The sequence below is a fragment of the Typopeltis vanoorti genome, chromosome 8 (assembly GCF_054136105.1).
Source record: "Typopeltis vanoorti isolate ZY-2024b chromosome 8, IOZ_Tvanoo_1.0, whole genome shotgun sequence".
Taxonomy (NCBI): Eukaryota; Metazoa; Arthropoda; class Arachnida; order Uropygi; family Thelyphonidae; genus Typopeltis; species Typopeltis vanoorti.
The window spans coordinates 135,201,839-135,220,404 of record NC_143556.1 but is presented as its reverse complement, the minus strand read 5'-3'; the positions used below and the strand labels follow the sequence as shown (position 1 = coordinate 135,220,404).

Genomic DNA, 18,566 nt, shown 5'->3' with positions numbered 1-18,566 from the left:
CAATCGCTCTGCGACTGAAGTTCCATTTTCCCAGTTGTACGATAGCGAAACAGATATTTGAACATCATTCATTCAGCGCTTATACAGAACACGAGAAAGGGTTAGCTATTGTATTATTTTATTGCAGTAATTTTATAAGAAAGGGGTTTCAATCTAAAAATAAAAGCATTTCATAAACATTTTAGCCATCCGAATATATCGATAATCGTTTCCCTCCAGGATTTTTTTTAGAAATATTTAGTAAACATTTAAAAACATAAAGTGTTTTTTTATTTATTCGTACGGGGTTCCCCCTGTTCCTCGTCTGCCCCGTAGGACTGGTTGAGCCCTCCTAATAAGGGATTAAGAATATGTATTTATAATTGTATAATCCGTGTGTGTTCACTGGTCAGTTTGCCTGTTCTGCGGGACGAAAAACCCGAGTTTCCGTGTGAAAAAACCCTCTACCTCCGTATGAGACCGGCTAACTGAACCTTTATCTGGTCTCTTTACTCGAAAGAGACCAGGTTCCTCACGTCATGAACGGGAAGCGAACCCAGGGCTTTCCGACCAAACGGCTTCGTCTATACCGACTGAGTTACGAAGGTTCACATAAAGTGTTAATATATTATTATTAACACTTTATGTGTTAATAATAATATAAAAATAAAGAAGAAGAAGAAGAAAGGCCTGTAAGTTAGATTTTGGCTCCGAGACGGAGTTTTGTTTCCTACTTCTGCAAGAAACTTGGATTTCTGACTGCACAACTAAAAAAAAATCGATCACAGAACAAACGACATATTACTACTGAGGATTAGGAACACGAGATGACTGAATATGTGTATGGTGCTTTCGTTACCTTCTGCCTTGCAGTCTGGCAAAAATTCACTCTCAATCATTACGATGCCAAAGAATAGACATTGAGTGCCTGTAGATTTCCAAACGTCGGGGCAAAAAATGAGTTCTGATACTGTCGTTGTAGAATAAAAAAACGCGTCAGAGGATTTTGTCCTATTTCTGATTACTGTAGTTTTGGATGACAGCAAAGATATAAAGAGATACGATGCATTACTGAATCCTATTCTTTGAAGTGTGCGTTCTCTGGAGTTTTTTTTTTAAAAATAAAGTGGCTGTTTCAGGACTAGGATAGAATGATATCTAGACAAGTTTTCCAATGGTCATAAGATACTCTTCATTACTATTGCTCAGTTCATGTATTTCTTCCACTGATATTGAGTTTTTCTGAAATATTTTTAGTGATGGGTGCACTGGGAATTATCGTCTTAATCAGAACAAAGCATCCCGTGAAGTGTTGTCATCGTGTTTTCTATTACAGTATGTAAGACAGGTGATTAAGAGTTTTATGTTATGAGACATTTGCAATACGTGAATTGCAGTGTTTTAGGAATAGCAAGAAAAAAGACAGCGCCAGTCGTATTAGGCTGAAAACAGTATTGCCATTCATGCTGTGGAGGATATTTATTTCACAATTTATTTACGACTCAATACGACCAAATGGCAGAAACACATGCTCTAAAAAGGTGTACAGAATGTTTTTCGATACTCCTCTCTCTCTCTTTTACTGGGTTTTTGTTTCCGGTGTTTATGAATAGCGTTACATTCCATTAAGCCAACAGAAGAAGAAATGTTTTGAAGCGATCGATGCATTCAACTTACGTCACTATTTTAACTGTCCCTCGAGCCAAAACATGAGAAATGCATCGCCAAGAACGAACCTTCTGGGTACTCTAAGTTAGAACATTATTATTTTTGCTATCAGTAGAAACAAGGGAATGCCGACAATAAATGGACTCTGGACATTAATTCATGCAGAAGATGTTCGCATTTTGTCACATAACTTTAATGCATTCGAAGACTCACCAAAGCATGAAGAAAATTACGATCCTCGGAAAGTATACAATATTATTTTTTCTTGAACTGTAACGAGCTGTCAGAAAGATAAGGCTTTTTACGATACAACCATATGATTGATTACAACGTTAGCGTAGTTTGAATTATTTTTTCTTTCCATTTGCTCTACCCGGCCATCACGACCGTGAGTAGTACCAGTGATTTTTAACACATCGAGAAAGAAGCGAGCAAACATAATTTATTGCCCTAAGAGATGGAGCAGTACGTAAAGTTCTATTTTTAAGGTGTATCGAGTCTTTACATAAGAAAATGAAGGCACGTCTCATCGATAGAATTCAACACCCTGATATTTTTAATGGAAAAATAAATAAAAGACGCATTAAACGTAATGTGGAAAGAGATTAAGCTGTGTTAAAATTAGCGTTATTACAAATAGGCATTTAGGGCAGATATAAAGTATTGGAAAACCGAAACACAAAAAAGATGGTGGTGCGAAGATAAATCCTCAAAAATAGGCAGTATATTATAGGACCCTGTTTTGAATTTCTTGCATTAAAAAGTCGTGAAGCTATCGGCTTGTGGGTAAGATAATCCGGGCTCCTGCTCCAAATATCAGACGTGGTATTTTTCAGCCCACTTCAGGCCTTAGCTTTGCAATACAATTCATCGACTGATAAAACGCAACTTGCGCTTACAATGAATAAAAGTACAAGGCTCCCTATTTATTCCTCATCCCCTTTGATTTGACCATAAAATATTCTAAATTAAATTATAAAACCAAAAAGGAACATTGAAATCATCAGATGAGAAAAAATTTAACCAAGATGGTTTTTGCAATTAGTGGTTTGGAAAAACATTTTCTTTTGTTTTCCGATTTCAAACGTCACCCATGAGAAGTAACTAATTCTCTATAACCCTCTTGGTGAGAGTAAACGTTTGCTTCAGCAGAGCGCGTGCCATCTTCCCATAATCTCTGCACACAAGAGATTCAGAAAAGAATGCAATACCGTTGGAATCAACGAGTATTTCGGGAGAGGAATTAATTATATAGAACTCTGGTAGAATCTTCCTCGAATGTTAAGTTTTGGGTATAAACAGACCATCCCATAATCAAATGAGGAATGTCATGAAAAATTTCTGATGGTGGGTTCAACTGTGTACATTTGTATCGACAACGTTTGTCTTTATATTGGAAGTTCAAACTTGTTCTTTTGATATAGTTTCAGTACTTTGGTTTATTGCTCCCAATCACATTGAGAACTGCGTGTGACCGAGAAAGAAAGGTTATTTCGATAACCAAAAAGGATTCTTAATGATGCAAACTAAAAATTCTAAAGGTTGTGGCCACATCTCCAGAAAATCGATTCCTTAAAAGTTTGAAGATACATTTGAGGTTCTATTGAAACTTCTGGGTGCCTATTTTAATTAAATTAGTGAATTATTGATTCGAATAAACCACTAAATAAAACTACTAAAATAAGACTACTAAAATATATTTATTTTTCCATTTCATAGCTATGAATATAAAATATCCAGTCTTAATTTACTAAGTTAGAGTTTGCAAAGAAAAACATTCCACCTGCGATTCATTGAAAACGGCAAAAATTCTGCATTCTTAGTGCTGATACGCAATTATTCCCGAAGACATTTTATGCCAATCTTTTGAAGAAAAAAAAAGAAAGAAAAAAAGTTGAAATGTTTCTCAGCGTGCAATATCTCCGAACAAATAAGAGATCAGGAGAAAATATTTTTTCTTCCATCGGACTACTTTGCTATTCGCTGTTTAAAAAATTCAGCTTCTGATCGATACTGCATTATGGATATGACTCCTTCACTCTATTGAAAGCCATAATACATTTTCTTTTGACTTTTCTTTGGGTGCAACGTGTTTTTTCCCTCCCATCAAGACTACTACAATACCACTCAATCATTTCAGCACTTTACTATTCATACGAGTAGAAGAGAACACGTGCATGTCATGCACACATCCGCGTTTATGCGATCTGCTCGTGTTCAGAAGGGGCAGTTGTTAAGGCGTTCCCTCATATATTCCACGTGCAAATAGCAAAGTGAATTACTAACTCGTTAATCACTCTAAGCTGGCAAATAGCACGAGAGCACGTGCTATTTGCCTGCTTGGAGTGATCAACAAGTTAGGGACGAAAAACGGAATTAGGAGATTACAATGCGGTTTCACCTGAAATTCGCTCTTTTTTTTTTTTTTTTTGTTCACAGCCAGTGCACATCTCTAGGATTCTGATAATTCCTATACTGCTTTTCCCAGAGCTTGAACTGAGGTGGAAGGATTTTTCGTCTCGCAATCAGAGCAATATGGAAAATGCTAAGGGAGAAAATATGATTATTTATAAGGGCAGTAAAGTTTCTAGGGATCCAATCATAATGAAATTGTTCATTTATATGAAAACTTAATGTTTCTGGCAGTGGCTGCTCGTGGCTTGAAATCATGGGGGTGCTGCAACTTTGGAAATATACATACCCACTGTAAGTACAGTGTATACGTGTTTGGATATCAAAATTATGGCAAAAATTAAAAAAAAAATTAAACATGAAAAAACATTATTTATTATCGATAAAATTATACAGTTTGGTATAATTCAAAATGACTTAAAAATAAAATCCATTATCATAACCCCAATAATGTTCTAAAATTAAATCTATAACAAATATTATGTCTTTAATTGTAATGTCCAAATATTTAAAGAGAGAGTAAACACGATAAGCACTACGAACACACTACTACTAGCGCAAATTACATATTTATATGTTTACAACAGTGGAACTGCGCGACGGACAGTGCCTCATTACGCTAATAGCTCTCATCTCACTATGACGTGCATATGCTTGCGCGCGTAGCAATATGACACTGGTAAACACAGTGCCGCTAGCATCCTTCGCCCCCCTAAGTGCTACAAGATGGATTTTTATTATTTTTTTTATACAAAATAAGAGAATTGTATAGGATTGTTGATTATAAAATTAAATATTATAAGCAAATATTAATATATATATATATACAGGGTGTTCGGGATAAATTTGACAGTTTCGTAAGGAAAAAGAAAATCTTCTTTGTATCTATTAAATTTAATGAATTGACAAAAAAACATTACAGGCAGAGTTAATTACAATACTATCAACAAGATTTACTCAAAATAACCACCATTAGCATCGATCACAGCTTCAATTCTGCTTCGGAACCTCGAACAAGCTGATGCTACAGTCTCCCTGGGAAGGGCCGCAAAAACTGTTTTAATTTTATCCATTAACTGGGCTTTTGTATTACTGGAAGTGCGATTGGTGTCTTTTTCAACTGCGCCCCATACAAAATAATCCATGGGGTTAAGGTCTGGGGAGTTTGGAGGCCAAACATTTGGACTGGTGAAGTCGTAGAAATTTTCAGACAACCATTTTTGACTTTTCCCAGAGGTGTGGCAAGGGGCCGAATCCTGCTGCCATACATACGGCCTACCATTGGCTACCCTTGTTATCCAGGGCTTGACTACAGTTAGCAACTCCACGAACAAAGCCCGAATTCCAATGCCAGGGTTCTTCAACACCTGTTCCTGCAGATTTGCGAGGAATTCTGCTGTACGAACGCAATCAGATCGTCTGCTAGGGATCTTTCTTCTTGCTACATCCTCGTAGTCACCATTGCAAGTCTCTAGTTCATGCCTGATTGTTTTTACTGTATTCAGGGAGCATTGGGCAGCAGTCGTAATATCCTTATTTTGATGGCGGGCACGAATCATCATGATACAAGTTATTCTCTTCCATGATTCAGGTGGGTTCCAGCTATCCATCCTTTCTGACATCTTGTATATGAATGAAGAAGGGTCCAAACTTTTAAATGAAGAGAAGTGTGTGTTAATACATGTAACTTACGGAAAAATATAATTAATTATAAATATGTCAAATTTATCCCGAACACCCTGTATATATATATATATCGAGAAAAATTTGGGGTGCTGTAGTTCCCCAGTGCCTATGCACGAGCCGCCCCTGGTTTCTGGCTAGATTTGAGAAACTAATATGCTTCTGTCTTGCAAGGTTAAATGTATGAATTCAGGTGTCGAATCGATGTCACATGGCAAAGAGCTGTTGAGGAGCCCAAGTTGTGACAACACAAATAGGTCACAGTATGCACAAGGCACACATACGCACAAAAGCAAGAATATAAAGTTTGGAGAGGGGTGCTTACAGATGGGATATGAGTCAACGTGCTTTACTGTAATGTCTTTCCTCGTAACAAAATTTGTTTCACAGGATTAAAAGCATCTTCAATGCAAAATAATTAATAAAAAGGAAGTGATTCTCTTATTGCAGCACGGTAAATATGTTATGAAATAAATTGTTTGTAGCCACCCCTCTAAAAAGACAATTTTGGTGCGTTTCTCGGCAATGGGATCCTACTTAGATCCTAATAAATCGAATGAATGATTTCAATGAATTATTTGTTATTAATAAAAATAAATATATACATGAAAGTTGTAAGGAAATGGCATTTTACTTCATAAAAGAAACAAAAACGTTCACGACTGATTAGTAAATTAACAAAACCTGGTGATAATTATTCCACGTAACTTCAAAATTCTAAGCTATATTCAGAATATTCTAAGATTATAATGAGTTTTCACTAGTCATACGTGGATGGTGTTGCATGCATTTATTTTGACACTGTTAAAAGGTTCAAAGTTAATCAAGTGGATAAAATTGCAGCCTCTTTACACTGAATAGCAAACTTAGCCTGAGACTACTAGAAATTACAGTGCAATTAAGGTCTCACTGCATTAAATGTCTGAATTTGCCATCTCGTTTCGAACTACGGCGGTGCCAAATGTAATGGCTTATAAGTTTATTCTCATCTCCTGGTATAAGTTCTTTTTCTGATGGAGCTGTATAAATAAATAAATACCTAAACAATTCTTGCTGCATTGAAGGCGATTGTAAATTGTGATCCCCCTCCTCTTTTTCTGTAAAAAATGATCTTGTCCCCTTCTCAGCGTTAATATTAGCAAGTCTTCATACATAATTAGATCTTTCTTATCAGGGTAGCATTTACGTTTCTAGCCAATATTGACACCAACATCCTTCTTCATTCTTCAGAAAAATTCGTGTCCTTTTTCCACTGAAGACACGACTTCTCAACTGTATGGTCTACTAACTCTGCACAAATTCCAAATACGCCCAACCACAGACTGCTGCTCTCGCATTTGGTGAAGTTTACCAAAAACCTCCGCTAGAAATTCTTGATGCTATCCTGAACAGAACAGTTCGGCTAACTGATTACCTTCCTCTCGCAAACTCTCCCCAACAGCCGTCTCAGAGACGCCTGTTTCCATCCTGTGCATTTTATATAAGGTGCTCGCACCACTGCTGTTCCTTCGAACTGGCATTCGTCATTCGCAGCCTATAAAAATGCGAACGACCGTCATTCAACATCCTTTCACAGACCAAGCACGAGCCAACCGAACCAGCTTCTCTTTTATTCCATCTACTTCCACTTTCTGGAACGACCGTCTCCTTCACATGGGTGTTCGTTTGAACTATAACCTAAACCTCAGGACGCAACAGATGAGCTTTAAAAATGAAAACATCGTGCCGAAATGGAAATTACGGCTTCCTAACAGAGATATTTATTCTCGAATAATTTTTTAAGTAGTAACGCTGAAGTTCCACAAGTCATGCTTCCCCACCCACTTTTAGATAAGAGTATGTATTAGATATGTGGCATTAAAGGCTTTTAATCCTGTTGTTATCTGCCTTGACACGTCTGCCCTCAGGTAGAAAGTCCCATCCTGATATGACTTGACGCTTTGCCATTTAGCAGACACGAGTTTCATTCACGAAATCACAATCAATGGAGATGCACTCGAGGTCAACATTACCTATGAGAGCGTGATATATTTAGAGTTCCTCCAGTCATTAAATTTATAGAATCAACACAAAAGGATCCATAATATTCGACTATGCCATATACAAAATCAGAATTAATGTGCAAAAAAATTCACACCCCGATTTTTGGCAGTTGTATTTTGCGATTCTGTCACCGGGGGTGGAAGAGGAAGAGTTAAGTATAGCCTTTGGAATAAGGTCATACGGTGAACGAAACAAAAACGGTTCCACTTCATAAAACCAACCTAGTGCTAGGAAATCGGTGTGCATGTTCCGAAAAATACAGCGAAATTTAATCACGTTCATTAATTGTACCCTACCTTCATTTGTCCGACAGAATATTTAATATTTTTTAACACGAAGTTCGACTGGTTTACGTAAATGATCACACTGATCTCCTCTTCATAGGGTTGATCAAGGGATCGTCTGTTTTCTTTCGCCAATACTGTTTCTGCCACAGCCCGATCGAAAAAGTTACAACGATTCGAATTATTTCAACTATGATATTACAAAAAAATTCCACCAAATCAGTGACTATTAATAGTGTTTATATAACATAATGGTTTCAAAGCGAAGCACTACTAAATACGTAAATATTGATCTTCCTCATTTGTAGAGTACACTTAATGAAAATCTTCTCAAAGGGCATCAATCATCCCCGCATCTCTTTAAGTGAAAAATTCCTTAAAGATTTCAATTCCTAAATTACAATTTCTTCTGTAAAATTTACTCGCGTTAAACTTCCCATCCGCTAGATGGCGTAATGCTTTTCAGCCACAATAAATCTGAAGGAAAATAATAACCGCGGACACAAATGTAAGGCAGATATTTTAAGAAACACCTGTTGCCAAAGAGCGGCGCAGTCGAAGGATTTCGAAGAGGACTTATTACAAAAGGTTTAGAATCTTATTCAAGACTCATTTTTCTCAGATGCGTGCAATGTACGAAGGACTCGAAAAGAAAGAGCAGATTAACATAACATTTAAATCACACACACATTCCGAGGGATTTTTAATTAAAACATACCTGTCCTGCGGCTGACGTCACGGCTCCAAGAATATTGCCAAGAAAACGTTATTTTAAGAGAGGAAATGAGGACTTCCAATTGAACAAACTGGACATATTAAACAAGGTCACGCAGCATTATTCTAGCCAGTTAGATTTAATTAAAACTGTCGAATTAGTGGATTTAATGCCACGCTTTAGTACTCTCCGACTGCACAATCGCTCGTCTTTCTTAATTACATTTTCGTGTTTGCTCATTTCGCCTTATTTTCGCCTCGTGTCGTAACGAGAAAGATGGGAATTGTCGTCGCCAATGAAAGTTACGGCGAACCCAACAAGGCAGCTGTGATTTCAGAGAAATTACCTCCGCCAGAGTGCAGGGAGGGAGGGAGGCGGTGTCTTCTGTTCTACTTTAACGACAACCAAATGTAGTGAACCTGGAGAGATTAGTGGCGGAACACGTGGTCATATTTTATATGAAATTAAACCCAAAAGGATATGCTCATGCGTAAACACTAACTTCAATTAAGTTTTTTTTTTGGGGGGTGGATAATATTGTTTCTAGTAGGATAAAATTAAAGCAACACGTAAAACTTTAAAAAGTGGTTCACGCAATTTGTATGCGGGTTTCGCTAAGGCAATTTCCTTCTGAAAATGTCTTGATGTACCTTAGTTTAATTTCTGTTACTGTCCGATCTGCGATAATGACTTCCTGATTATCTCCAGGTAACTTGGAGTAATTTCTCCGACGTGTTTTCAAATCTTTACCGAAGTCGTATGGTTACAGTAATTACAATGTTCAAATTGACTTTTAGGAATAAAAAGGCATCATTCACGTAGCGTTGATTCGTCTTATCAAAGAAATTTCTGGAAAAAAGAATTAGTTTCATTACCTTTTCGATGTCATCGCAGGGAACATTATTTAATCTTAAACTGGATTAATGCCATCAATAAAAATAAACCGCTTCTTAATTTATTACGAACATTTTAGTAAGAAAACTAAAATCGATACAATCTTGTTAATACCGGGAAAACTTTGCTTAAACAAATCTTAATCAGTTTATTGTCTTCGCGGACATGATTTGAATCTTGTGTAGTTTAGTAACCTGTCAGACTAGAATAACCTATTTCGTTTAGTTTCTAATCTGTAAAAAGTGTTTTGTCCAAAAGAATGACAAGAAAATAAAACAATTTCAATTCTCTGTCAAATACAACCGACAAGAAAGAAAGAAAATCCACTAGATGTCGCTGAATGTCACCAACATGGCATCGTAGAGAGAGAGAAACTCTGCCATTAAAGGCGGTCAACGTTTAGGGAATACATTTCGCCTACGACTCGAAGACTTTTTTCGGGTGAATTGAACAAGCTAGCGCTTACTATACAATAATTCTTTGGCGAGTGAATTTTCGCATTTATTTTCTAATTCTAAAAGCACTCGCAAATAATGAGGAAACGCTGCTCGCTATGCTAGTGAAAAAAAGTAATGTAAATATTCCTCGTGGTGGGAGCTGTCATTCATATGAAGAAATAAAAATCAAAGATCGGCAAGAAGAGAAATAACAAACAGATCAGCATAGCTAACAAGAAGAAAATAGACGGAGTGATGCATCATGGAGACTCGGAACAACAAAGTCAACAAAACACACGCGATCAATGGAACGTTTCTATCTGCTTAACCTGACTGAGCGACTTCATGCGGAAGAAATTTTATTTAGAAGGAATCCTACACTACAGCGGCCGACTGAGAACCTGACCAGCTGATTACGGAGGCTGCAATGTAACGAAGCTGGTACGTTCATAGTAATTGGGAGACATCGTGGTCCTCTTTACTTCTCGTTTACCGAAGACAACTGTTCGATCCATTAACTGTGTTCGGATGGGATGTTTCTTTTTTAACAGTGCTGATCACTGCTAACATATTGGGGATTTGGTTGAAAGTTACTGTTGCGTCAAGCTATGTTCACATCACAAAACCAGCCAGAAACGTTTTAATATGCGAGAATGATTTAGATACTTAACTGAAACGTACAGAAAAGCAGTCCTGATGATAAAGGTACAAATCGGCCTGCAAAATCCACAGTTCTTTTCATAATATTGTATTATTAATAAGAAGCTACCGTACGGCATTACCCTAGTTGGGAAACCTAGGTTCGTATCTCGTCTAGAACTCAAAGATGTTAAGGGCTTTTTAACTGACAGTGAGTGAGCTGGTCTTACACGGCATTAGGATTTTTCTCTCCCCCATCCCTAAGACAGTAAACTCAGAGAATGTCATGAATACATATTCATGACATTCTCTGTTCTCAGTCTTTCACATTTTTTGAAATATGCTCGTATTTCTTTGTTTATACTGTTTTATTTTTTATAAACATTTAGATTTTTGTAATATTAATATTTCTGCCACATTCATATTACAAGAAAAAATCCATTTCAAGCTTTTTATAACAATAAGTTCACTATGTTTTAAATATGTAGTTCTCCCATGTTTATGAATGTGTTTTCACCTTTAAAATATAAATTATGGCTCTACAAATAGGCTTTCATTATTCACGTATGTTGTGTATTTTGTTAATGAAGGATCGCTGTGTAAACTTCCTAGCGCATGCAATTATACATTCTCCTCAAATGAAGAAAGAATAGCTGAGTGAATAGCCATGCTAATACGGAACAAGAATAAATTGCAATAACAGAATCATGTCTCAGAATAACTCACTGCAAAATAGTAATGAGAATAAACAATACGAAATATAGGAAGAAAAACCGAGAGAATTAAAATCGTCTTGAAATGAGTATTTTAATTAAAAATCATGTAAGAGAGTTCGATTGCTATAAATAAGCAAACTCTTGCGCCCACGGAAGGAAGACAAGCCAATGGAGGTGCATCTCCATAGAAGCAAAGTGACTTCCAAGACAACTTAACATTTCCTTAGGGTATAACTTAAGATCGAAAGGAAGAAGGGATGCAGAAATCACGTCTAATGTCTTAGAAGAATTCTGTGATGTGAAGAACTAAACTCAATGGACACTAAAAGGTGAAGCCACTTCTTGGTGGAACAAATAAACCAGAATATGCGGCTTCAATATCGGCACCATTCATTTTTATCGCAAAACACCGAATATCTTTACATAAACGTGCTTTGTTGTTTGTAGCGATTTAAGCGCACAGCTCTTCAGAGAAACGCAAACTTCTGTGTGGAGGACATTTCGAGGCTTGAAGTTTGTTTGTTTTTTATTGTTCATACACGTAGAAATAGTTTTTCTGGTTGTTTTGTTACCTCCCCCACCTTTAACGTTATAGAAATGAATAGCTAAATGTGCTTTAATCTCTTACGACGTTATCCCTTTCCTAATTAAATTCAAAAAGTGATTAGTAAAGAGAAGTGATGAAATCCAGATTCTCTCTGTCTAAGTAAGCCTATAATATTAGGCTTACTTAGACAGAGACCAGCCGTATTACTTGTGTATTCTTTTGCGGCTGTGCTCGTTTTCAGGATGAAAACACCGAATTTCCAGGAGGAAACTCGGTGACGATTACATTTAGTTAAATGTAGTTAAACCAGAGACTGGTTTAACTAAATTTGAGATGCAAAGTTCTCATAAATGTCCCCAGCTTCCTATGCATGGCAGCCACTGAATTCGAAACTTCTATTTTACGTATAGGCATGCGACTGACAGTACCGATCCTCTTCAATTCCCTGCGCACAGCTCGCTGAAATATGGTTTGGGAACAGCCTTCACTAAATGTTTCGGTCAATTGCTACACGCAGGAAGTTCTGTTTGACCGAAGCATTTAATGACGACGGCGATCTGGTTCCTAATAGACTGCCTTAGGACACAATTGCGCCTCTTAGACAAGCAATGTGGGTTATTTTCCCCCACTGATTAAACACAATGGATATCTCACCTTTTAAGAAACCAGTATGCTCTGCTGTTTTCAAAATCGTAGCTCCTGCCAGACGGGTACCCACAATCAGCCCTTTGTCGAACTTTGAAAAATCCTTCGTTGTTTTTTCCCATTACGATCAACACTATTGACCAGTACCATTTTTAAATAGTTGCCTAGAAGACGTGGTGACTCACGCCCAAGTATTTTGCATATACGCTGCGTTAGGAACGTTCGTACATCTGTATGAGGATTTGTAATTCAGTGACGGTATGTGTAGATAGGATTCGCTATAAAACCCAAGGACAAATCTGCTGGTGCAAAGTCTTCTTTCTTCAAATATTGGCGAATTGTAAGTAGGGTACCCACTAGGAAACTGACTACCACACGAAAGAAATCAATCACCTTAGAAGAACCATTTCTTGAAATCATCTTCAACAATTACACAAATCAATTAAATGCTCTGTTTAAAATAAGATTATAATTTCGAGTATTTCTTTAAGTTATAGAGAAGAAAATCTCATAATTTCTTACAAAAAAATTCAATGTCTTGGGAGATTAGCAACTCCGTTATGAACACCTTTCTCTCCAAGAATCAAAGAAGTTTCAACCAAGAATGCGTCCTTAGCAAAGAGGGAAAATCTCGCGAGAGAAAAAAACCCACAAATAAATAGAATATTTCCTTTTATAGCAGAATCTGAACTAGACATTTGTTACCTATTTCTGAACAGAGGTCCATAATTGTTTCTTTTTTCCTATCCCGAATTATGGAATAAAGGAAAGGTAGCTTTTGGCATCAATTTCATGGTAAAATAATGCTCGCTTAAGCATAGCGTGCTGAGATTTTAAAGACGCGCATTTATATACGCAAATAACTCCATTCAAACTCCACTTGCGCATAATAAAACACTGGAAACAAATCCAAAGAATACACCTGATATTACTACGATACGAAAATAAAATCGATTTCTTCCTCACGAGGGAAAGTTTCGCCAATTTCCTTTTCAAAATCATCCGGATGGAATATTGTGGCCGCCTCAAGGGAAGATGGAAAAAGGGGCAGAAAAGATTTCTCTATTGGAATCCAGCGTGGTCGAGTCGCTCCAGCAGAAAGTGCATTTCAGTGCTGCGAACACTGAGCCTCAGTTGTTTGAAAATTCCTACAAAAAATTGCCGAAACGTCTTGCATTTTGCTATTTCAAATATTTCCTGCTGCTTGTTTTCTTTTTTTATGTGGTTTTTATTTTGAAAAGTATGACGCGAATGTTTTACGGAGCAATTCTTCTTCGAAATTAAACCTGATTGGAGTTGTTCCTACATGGAAATACAGAAAATTATTATCTATGAGAAAGGTTTTCTACCCTGCGAAGTGTGGTTCACAAAAACGTATCCGATTGTGGTGACATCACAAGGAATTCAGGGTCCAAAATTTAGTTGCTTCCAAAGCCAGTCACTTCGGTTTTGATAACGATTTCCTATATAGATATCATTAATCGAAGTTTTCGGAATGTCACAAAAAAGTATGTTGAACGGAGCCAAATTCGGCAAATACGGAAACCGAATGCCATATTCGCCGAATTTGGCTCCGTTCAACTTCCGTTTCCAGCCAAACGAATACGCAAATCTGATTTGATTTTGTTGGAATTAAGCTGAGTCAATTGAACAAGTGGCATTCACGGGACATTTATTGAGATATCTGTAAACTGTATGTGTGTGTGTGTGTTCTTGGGTGAGTTTGTCTATTTTATAGTATGAAAAATCCATTGTACCGAGAAGAAAACATAACAGAGATTGCAAAGCTTCTGTGTATCGTTTTCTGTTTCTTGTACTACGCAGAACACAGAAGCTTTGCAATCTCACAGTTCCACAGTGAGATTGCAAAGCTTCTGTGTATATGTTTCTTGTATTACGCAGGTTTGGAACAGAAATTTTTTACACGCTTCGCGCGCACATATTTGGACAAAATTCAGTTACACGAGCCTACGAAAATCTCAGCACTCAGCTCTTAGTCGATTATTTCACGTACTCTTCTACGATTTTGTCATTTTCAGACATTGATAGACGCCTACTACATCGCACCTTTCATTTTAAACTTAAAAACAAGTTTAATGCAAACACGTTGCCGAAACTTTCAAACGTTATGAAAATAGCCAACAAGCAAACAAATTACATTTCGTCGTTTCAGTGGCTCCAACATGGATTGATGGTCCAATGCCATATCTTGATTTAGCTTGCACAATCATTTTCCACCCAGTTAAAATAACGATCACGTGATTAACGTAAATATACGCCCGCCAAGTCGGATATTTTTCTCAACAGACTTACCAGATTAGTGATAAAAGAAAGCAGAGGAAAATTTTGATGCGTTCTTAAATTTATCGTTTTCATTTTCCTTGAATGTTTTCTTAGTGTGTCTTAAAGCAATACTTAAGTTATTTTTATATCGTACCCTCTCTGTTTTAATCTTTGCTTCGGAGAATTAGGTACTCTTAAGGAAAACAAGATAAATAAATGGAAGACAATACATAGAGCATTTTGGCCGTATAAAGATTATCTCATTTCGAAGATTTCTATAGCAGGAGGAGGACGTGATCTATTATAACGCCGATATGCAAGCTACACAGAACCAGATTAAATAATATAATTACACTACCGATTTGTTCGGTGTGGTTTGCATATTCTTCTTCAAGCAGCCTCTTCAATTTGGAAGTTAGCAATCATGGTATGCCCGAGTGTCCGTTCCTCTGCTATCCCTTTTGATCTCGTAATAGTTCTTGTTACCCATCCATTTCTTTAAATCATCAACCCAAGAAGTTCTTAGTCTTCCAGGAGATCTTTCATTCTCTAATTTTTCTTCCAGTATTTCCAGAGACATTTCCCCTGCCGATCCTCTTAACATACCTCCTACCATCTTGCACTTTCTCTTTGTAAGATCTTCCACGAACGTCTCTGTTTCCATCAACTTCAATACCTCTTCATTAGTTTTTTGTTCTCTTTCCAAGAAATTTTTAATGCTCGTCTAAAGCACCACGTATTAAAGGCGTGTAATTTCTTGATTATGGATTTTATGTATATCCATGAAAGTTTAATTTTTTAAGAAAAACGTAAATCTTGTAAATTGAACATGCAATCATTGAGTGATTTTTCATGGTCTTGAATCGCGCATAAGTAGTATTGTGAACCACTTTGCTTGCGTAATTTGTGAATTAAGGCAAGCAACACGTGAGAAATTTCACCTTTAGATGGAGTAGTGATTTACTGTATAGCAAAATACCGTAAAACAAAGACTCATGTAGATAAAAACTGAAGCATACGAAATAGGTGGTATTGAAATAAATACAAGTATACAAATATGAAGTTGCAATAAATGCTGCGTGTATTTATACCGCTTGTGACACTCGATTATATTCAGTGGAGCCTGGCAGTTTCTCTCCCGAAATGGCTTGATGTTTTCAAGCAGCAGTTTGGAGATATCGTCCTAAAATTATTCTTAATTATATATTTATGTTATTATTACCTTTAAAATAGAGCTCTTTGAGCGCCTTTTGACAGAACAAAAGTTGGGTCGCTGACTCCCTCTCCCCCAAAACCCACCTACCCCCCAAAAAAAAAAAATTCTGTAAGGCAGTGGATTTCTTATATTTGCATTTTTATTTGGTGATAAAAATTCTTATTCTAATAAATTATATGACGTTTGTTCAGAAAATGATTTTTTTTTAAAATTGGTAACCCGAAATATAAATTTTTGCAAGTCTTCTTTGGTTGAGATTGGCTAGGCTTACGAAATTCCAGTCGGCCTAACAAGAAAAATAAATATATAAATGGGATTAATTTTAGTATATATAGACGGAGAAATTACAAACAAGAATCAATCCCCCCCGCCTTTGCCTTTGGATTCTCATCTTCAATACAGAGTTGGATTTTAGAAAGTTAAAGCCTAGCTTAAACTTAAGCTCTCTCTTTCTTTCTCTCTCTCTGACGGGCGTGTCCTTTTATTAAACAGTGAAAGGAATAGATGCGCAGCATTGCAATACCCATCGCCTACATTAAGAATCTCCGAAAGCACAGTGGACCCGTGAACTCGAATCCAATGCACTTCATGTCGGTGAATTTTTCCCGGTGCAAGATCACCACTTTGTTTACTTGAGGCCTGAAGCGGCTCGAAAAATTCCATTCGTCTCCAATTGCAGGGTTTCCTGTTTACCCGACTATTAGTGCATCCACGGCAATATGAAATAAGTTAGGCATTCAGTCTTTCGTCCGTGAGATTAGCATAAAGATGAACTTTACTTTCAGGAAAGCAAGCCAGTATTTCTTATTTTATTTTCTCTTCTTTTTAGAATTTTCACGAAATATCCTACTTCGGATTCATGCAGTTCCTTCATTTTTTCGCTTTCTTTTCCATTCATCGGATATCATCAGAGTTGAGGTTTACCCCAAAGCTCTTCTCTTCACTCTATCTTCTTTTCGTACCATTCTTCAGTAATAACTCTCTCCCGTGTTTCTTTTTCTCCGCATATCCATATTTTCCTCGGGGCATCGCGAAGTCCTATGGCTTCCATCTTCACTTTAAAAGCCTTTCTTAAAGACATCTTATCTTTATTCATCACATTCTCTTCAGGTGACGAACCACAAAAGTGAATTCTTTCAGTCATTGTCTGCACTTTTCGTTTGCCTGTGATTTCGTTTCTTAGCTCAACTATTCTCATCTTACTTATCATGTTCTTCAAGAAACTTTGCCACCGATGCGCGAATGAATTCGTCATTTATATGCATATGTTGTTAATACTGCACACATGTTATGCGTGCAGTGAGAGGACGCAACGTGTATTGCTCAAAATTCTTAAAATTTTTGGTACATTATACGCGATTTTCGAAGCGGAGAGTACTTATTAACTTTACCATGTGAGTCTCCGTTCTCAAGAAGCAACTTGAGAACGGATGGACTAGTTTATGAATCTTTATAATACTTTGAAGGGAAACTGTCGCGAAATTTTCATTTTTGTTAAAATCTCACGGTAAGAACCAACACTTTACATGAAGGCCAGAGTGCACTTCTCGCAGTCAGTGATGGACGCAGTGTAGTTACTTTTGGATAATAACGATTTTAATCTTTCCGTGCGATCCTAATTTCCCATTGATCTTCACACTCGTTGTTTTTTTAAGTAATACTCTAAATAATATCTTGAAATTACAAGTCAAAATTAAGAATGAAATATGCACTCTAGTAAGCACATGCCGAAATAATACATAACGCTGGACCTGTTTTTTTAATTACCTGTCTATAGAACGAAACCAACTCCCTCGATGAGTCCCCAGATCCCTGGCAGTCTCTCTTAATAATAATAATATTCATGAAATAACACCGAGTATTCCACAGGAAGGTTAACATTTATGAGTATCACTGAAGAGAATTTTTTAAATTGGCTTTTACACACTTCGAGAAAGGATGGTTTTTACGAAGTGAAAAATCTTCCCAAAACAGCTTCATCCGACCACACATCAATTTTGGTATAACGAATATAAATGTAGTTTGCAAAGATTGTATTGTATGGCTTTGGCTAATGTTAGGTTTCGCGGTTAAGAATTGATATGACTCCTTCCCCTCCACATGAGCAAGTTTGGATGCTCCGGTATAGAAACAGAAGGAGAAAAACAAACATTTTTGCAAATCTTAATATTAAGAAAGATAATATAATTGATTATGAATTGAATAACAATAAAGTATGCTTATTATATGTGCAAATCGACTAGATTCAAATGAAGTCAACTATTCCTTATAGTCCTTATAAGGACTGGCTTAAAGGGGCGAAGCAAGAATGCTTTTCATCTTCCCTTATCTGTATAGGACAGTGTAGGGATAAGGTGTTATTGAGCTATTAAAGCTCTGATCATGGCAAGATGGTAACAGCAATA

General features: G+C 36.8%; 1 protein-coding gene across 1 annotated transcript in view; it reads right to left on the bottom strand.

Moving 5' to 3' along the window:
* LOC150104364 (suppressor of lurcher protein 1-like) overlaps positions 1-15,561 on the bottom strand; it is a 355,061-nt gene extending 339,500 nt beyond the window's left edge. Inside the window, exon 1 of the mRNA XM_090396464.1 lies at positions 15,432-15,561. Within this exon, the coding sequence (XP_090252590.1) occupies positions 15,432-15,561 (130 nt within the window). The remainder of the gene's footprint in view (positions 1-15,431) is intronic.
* Between the last annotated feature and the right edge of the window lie 3,005 nt (positions 15,562-18,566).